This window comes from Anguilla rostrata, chromosome 7 (genome assembly GCF_018555375.3).
Source record: "Anguilla rostrata isolate EN2019 chromosome 7, ASM1855537v3, whole genome shotgun sequence".
In the NCBI taxonomy this organism is placed as follows: Eukaryota; Metazoa; Chordata; class Actinopteri; order Anguilliformes; family Anguillidae; genus Anguilla; species Anguilla rostrata.
The window spans coordinates 3424740-3430739 of NC_057939.1; the positions used below are offsets into that span (position 1 = coordinate 3424740).

Here is a 6000-nt window from a genome sequence, read left to right on the forward strand (position 1 = left end):
TTAACATTTGTATGGCTAATTGTTTAGTTTTATCAGAAATGGAAACGCCGTTGATTAATATGTTGACATTGGCTAGCGAATGTTTTTATCATCAACTGAAGCGCTTTTCGCTTAAGTAACATTCCCAATCGGTAGCCTTCTGAATTCATAACAATTCCCAGACAATAAATAGCCTTCCTGTTCTGATTTCCAAGAAGTGACGCAGTCACAAGAAAAAAAAATACAGCCTTCCCCAATACATTGCGGAAAGTACCGCCCCTTACATACAAGTATGGAATTATATCGGCTGTTTTAAAGCAGGAAAACGCCGTCTTACTAAGCAGTAACACAACATATTTCGATTGGAACTACAGACGTGGATAAATTTGAACATGGCAAAAGTTAACTGCTGTTTCAAAGGAGTGTTCATTTTCTTCAACATTTTGTTTGAGGTAAGATGGCCAATCGTCATAAATCGTTTAAAGTTAGCCATCTTCGTCTTTACTCTCCGCTTCTTTGTCTAGCGTGCTATCCAGCATTGACGAAATGAAAACATTTATCTTGTTGACGTATTACAATCAACATTATTCACAATAGGCTAATAATAATAATTAGGTCATCGTGATATGAGAACGTGTTCAAAAGTTATGTTTCAAAATAAATGCTGTTTTTTTTTTTTTTTTAGTTCCTTACTAGGGACTTTTCATTTCGTGAATTGAAATGCTCAGATTGTGAATATTGTGAAATATTTTGAGGTATAGGCTAGCCTAATATAGCATAACGACATTTTTGTGTAAAGCATGTTGCCCTTTCCAAGCGAGTAAAAAGTTCCCGGAGTAGGCTAGTCTTTGTGGCATGTTTTACATATCAGCTTAATCAGTATGTGCGTAGGCCATCATGGTATGCAATAACATTCGACAAAAGGTTCAAGCTTGATTTCCGTTCTTGCACAGACCTCGAAAAGTCCAGTATTGCACCATCGCGTTGAATAGCGCTAAGTTCTTCAAGTTGGGGGTTGGGGCGGTTACGAAGACGACATCAGTTTGTTTACATGAAATTCCTTTCAATACCATGGCTTGGAACTTCAAAGTTTTCTATGAAATAGAACATACATTTTCTGCTAATTTAATAGAAATGCTGATTTGTGAAACGTTTTTTTTCTTGTTCATCTGACCACTTGACACATCCGTCTTATTATTTATTTATTTATTTATTTATTAGATCGCAGGAGGCGTTCTGTTGGCGCTGGGGATCCTGGGACATGTTCTTTACCGTGACAGCGAGGAGGTAAAGTGGGACAATGTGGGACATTGGAATTGAGTCCCCGTGTTACATGCCAAATGCAATTTGAAACATGAAACAAAGTACATTTATATCACCCAAATGGCTTTGGTTTCACATTCGTTGTGCATACTGTAGTTGATAAACTAAGGAAATAATTGTACCTTAACCAAGTATGAACATATGACTAATGCAAGTCCAGATATTGTTAGTCAGTCATATCTAATAATGCTTTCCCTCTGTGTCTTTCCAGTTTAACACCATGGTGGTGGGAGTAGTCATTCTGTACATCCTGGGAGGAGTCACCATGGTGATATCATTCTTTGGGGCATACGGTGCATACAAGGAGAAGAAATGGGCGCTGATTGTGGTAAGAATTTCAAATGACATATTTTATGATTTAAATCAAGTGCACTCATCTATGTAGCACATGGAAATGTTTAAATCAGTCAGTTCCTAGGGTACATATTAGGGTATGTTGATACTGTGTGCAGGTAAGGATATTCAAAAAAGAAAATGAAATGTTGTTCATCTGATAGGACATCAGGTGAGAATGGGACCTAAAATGTGGTTCTTCTCTAGTTTGCTGTTGCGATGGGCCTGGGTTTCTGCGGACTTCTGCGTGTTGCAATTCCAATGATGGTTTCGCGCCCACAGGTATTACTGTTTTCGTTTTTGTTATTGCTGTTGAGACCCAAAAAAGATATCGGGTTATTTTCCATACATTTTATTCCTCCTCCACCAAAGGGTCAACTTGTTGTAGGGGAAATAAACAAGTATACAGATTAGAGATCACTGTGTTCTTAAGCCTACAGAAAACACATTATCAAGGATTTATCTATTCCAATAGCCTGAAGGAAAACAAAAAAACCACAAAAAACTGCAAAAACCATAAACCTAATTACCATAAAAAACCCAAGCCCCACTGCATACAGTAATTTAAAGCAAGTTAAAATTACAAAACGTAGCACATTTTCAAATAAAAGGCCGGAGAAAAAGTTAATGACTTAAAAAAAGAAAAAGAAAGATTTCATCATTCATTGGGGGCGGAGTTTCGATTGAGAATATGGGTTGGGACTGCAGTTCCCCCTTGTGGACACTACTTTCAAACAACAAACTGCTGCTTTACCTTTCAATTGTTTGTAAATTAATAATGCGATTGTCACTGAGATCATTATATAAGATTTTGTTTTCCCCCAACATTGTGAGGATTAGTATTTGCAACTCAACTGAAGGGCTTCAGAGAGTCTATAAGTGCTTATGACTGACACCATCTGGTATAATGTACATACATAGTAAGTGGCTTCTGACAGTATTTGATGTTTGTTTTTTTTTACAGATTAAATCCCAGCTGGAGGAACAGCTGCGCTCAGCTATGCCTTTGGATGAAGCTAACCCAGAATTCCTGCATGCAGCGGAAATAATACAGACCCAGGTACCTCCTGGGTATTCTACTTCACCTTGGCTGTTTCCCAGACTGCAGCGTATACGGGCACATTGTACCATGTGACCTTCAGGTCTGGGGTCAGTTTACCGCTGGTAGTCCAAGAGGTGTCATGCCATTATTTTTTCCCTTTAGTGTACCACTTATAAACTGCTGTGATGATTTTATATATTACCTTAAAGTGCTGAACCGTTGGAAAAACAGTGATACGGGCCTTCTCGTTAATTCATTTCTCTGTGTCTCAGTCCTCATGCAAGTTATCCTGCTATACTTCTGACCGCTAAACCTCCCTTTTCTCATTACTGTAACGGAGAGAGAGAGTGAGAGAGAAACTCATGTACCCATTCCCATTCGGACACATTCGACACGCTTCATCTTCTCATAACGAACATACGTTTATGCAGAGTGTTTGGGGGAGGGAAAAAACAGCAAACGCACCAACGGTAGAGTTTCTTGGGAGAGAGAAAAATATTTTTTCTTATCAACTCTTTTTTTTTTTTTTTTTCCCGGACAGCTGAAGTGCTGCGGAATCTTTGACGGCTACGTAGAGTGGGGGAGCCACATTCCGAACTCCTGCCTCTGTCCCACGCAGCATCTGGAGGCTGATAAATGTGAGAGGGTGGAAAGTTCAAGGTTGGAGGTACGTTCGCTAGCTGCAGTGAAACTAATACATTTACATTTCTACGTCAGAGTGGATTATAAAAGCAAGGAAGTCTTGTGTGATTCCGTACCCCATTATAGGTGGTTATGCGCAATAATGAATTCCTGTTTCTTACACATATTCAGTCCAGCGTTACGCCAGCTAAAGAGTCACCAGTGCTTTGCCAGCCAAAGACTCCCCAATGTAATGGTTCCCCTTGATGTGTGAGAGTAACAGCACTAACTAAAAGCAGCAAAGTAGTCTTCAGGAATTAAAAACAGGTTTGTGTACTTTTTTTTTTTTTAAGGCAACGAAGGAAAGGAGTTTTCTGGAACGGCTCAACAGTGACTCAGAGAATCTGGTCTACAAGGAGGTAAAGCCTTTAATGTGTATTTAGTTGATGGTTTTTTGTTTGCTTGCTTTTCATTTGTACTGTTTACCATGTACCTTCCTCCCTCATTTTGTGGATTTTTTAAAAATTATTGAAATGAAAAGATGGCTCCAGTTTTTCATTTTAAATATTAAAATATTAAATATTAAATATTTTTTTATTCCCATTAAAAATGTCATGATTTCAAACTCCGAGGCAGCAGCTCTACACAAGTACGAATAGTTTAGAACTACGCAAATTTCCCACGGTTAGGTGTTCAAGCTAGAGATGCACCAAACTGACAATTGAGCAAAACACAGGGAGGGCGAAGAATACAGTTTGCTGTTCTTCAAGTTCTTCCAAAGCAGATTCTCTACTTTTTAGAACACTACCATAAGCGCTGCAGCTCGTGTTTACTGAGGTTTTGTCAGTTGGCTCGTTGGCTTTTTTCAATTCAATTCAATTCAATTCAATTCAATTCAGTTCAACTTTATTGTCATTGTACATTGCACAGGTACAAGTACAACGAAAAAAGTGAGCTTGTGATCTCCCAAGTACAGTGCAAATAAGAAGGTAATAAGAGGTTTTCTGAACGTGAACCGGTGTGAACTGTTTTCCCTTTCAGCCTTGCTTGCCCGTCCTTATGAGCAGCATAGATAAAATCTTCGACAAGGTCGTGGGAACAGTCTTCGGGTTCGCTTTCATGGCGGTACGTCACCCTTTCGTTGTCATTGCTGTGATCGCCGATGGTGCTGCCCCCTTGTGGCTCACCCGACAAAGTGTCGGATTAAATGAAATCTCATTGAGGGGGAAATTCTCTGGTTGATTCTATAAGGGAGCTTGTAGCACAACAGAGGGCTGTGCTGTATCTCTGGGCAACATAATAGTAGCAGATTCATAAATAGTTTATATTTTTGATCGTTTTCGTACTTCAGTGTATGTTTTTAGAACCAGTTGAATGTGAGTAGTTTAAAACATTTATTTATATCATTCTATTTGTTCTATTTGAAATGTTAATTTAACTTAAACCATATTTGGAGCTTGAGATTAATTTTGTGAAGGCCAGCAAATGGTTCTTTGATCTTGGAATTGTCAGGTAGAATAATGTTTGTTCTTTTGCACTTCCAGCTGATTGGATTGATAATGTCACTGGTCCTGATCTGGTGTATCAACGGACATCGTACTGCAGTACCAATGATATTCAGCGTGAATCCCGCTCCACCAGCTTACAGCAAGCTGTACAGAATGAGTTAACTGACCCAGGTTATTGTCCACAGCCATGGCTAGTCTCTCTGATACAGCCAAATTTAACATTTAGCAACTGTCACAACTTCACCTTCTTTGTTTTGAAATCACTATTTCACAACCAGTTTGTTGCCTCTGTTCACCAAAGATGTAATTCTTAACAATAAATCTATAATAGGCTTTTACTTTTTGACTATGTTACAAACTACATAATTTCTTGATGTAAATATTCTGTAAGCAGCAGGGTTAGAGTCGGTGTTGAAATTCATGGCATAATTCTTATGTTGAAATTAATGGTACAATTCCCTTTTTTGATCTTAAGAAGTTTGGAATTTACCTGTTCCGATTCAAATGCTTACAGTTATTGTAATTCCAATTAATGAATTGGATTATTTGAATTGGTTTCAGACACTTTAAAGAACGGAAATAATTATCCTAGATTTCTGATTAAATAAAGAGTACTGTCTTTTGTTAATCTGTTCTACTTTAATCTTCTGTCTCCCCCAGCTTAATGCTCTTCCGTGTTCAGTCTTGCAGTGCGCACACAGAATTTTTATGATTAGCAAGCATTTCAGTTTGTCAGCTTTACATCTACAAAATATACAGGCAAGAGTATATTAATTCACATCATCTCATTTTACGTTGTTCATTGTATATTGGTAAAGCTGGATGTTTTCTGAAAAAACCTAAATGTAGTCTCTAGGGGCTTTGTGTGTAATGTGTCAGGTAGTATAGAAACCAGGCAATCCTCTTTTTGCATCAGTGTACATTTCCATTGTGACCTGTTGAGTTCGTTTTTTTTGAGGTCGATAGTATCTGGAGGAGCCCATTCTGCTGACTGCCTAGAGGGCATAGCCCATTGTGTGTGATCAAACTTTTCTACAATTCATTTTCTGTTTGTTCTGAGGCGATGAGAACAGGCAGAACTGGATTATTATCAAGATGTACTACCCAGGACGATCACAGGAAAATGGAGGTCAAAATATGTGAAGGAAGGTGATATAGTTGTTTACAGCCTCGGGTTTAAGATATTTAAAGTGA

General features: G+C 38.3%; 1 protein-coding gene across 1 annotated transcript; it reads left to right on the forward strand.

Annotated features, from left to right (window-relative positions):
• Positions 1 to 251: 251 nt before the first annotated feature.
• Positions 252 to 5434, forward strand: LOC135258797 (tetraspanin-8-like). Its single transcript, XM_064342387.1, has 9 exons — positions 252 to 431; positions 1201 to 1266; positions 1514 to 1630; positions 1843 to 1917; positions 2600 to 2695; positions 3219 to 3344; positions 3652 to 3717; positions 4340 to 4423; positions 4843 to 5434. The coding sequence occupies exons 1-9, from the start codon at positions 372 to 374 to the stop codon at positions 4966 to 4968; spliced, it is 816 nt and encodes a 271-aa protein (XP_064198457.1). The 5' UTR covers positions 252 to 371; the 3' UTR covers positions 4969 to 5434.
• The last annotated feature ends 566 nt before the right edge of the window (positions 5435 to 6000 follow it).

Excerpts from the sequence above, each read along its gene's own strand:
- LOC135258797 (XM_064342387.1), top strand. The coding sequence starts at position 372 with ATGGCAAAAGTTAACTGCTGTTTCAAAGGAGTGTTCATTTTCTTCAAC. Across the intron at positions 1,631-1,842 it reads AGAAATGGGCGCTGATTGTG|TTTGCTGTTGCGATGGGCCT; the intron begins GTAAGAATTTCA and ends GTTCTTCTCTAG. Across the intron at positions 2,696-3,218 it reads CGGAAATAATACAGACCCAG|CTGAAGTGCTGCGGAATCTT; the intron begins GTACCTCCTGGG and ends TTTCCCGGACAG.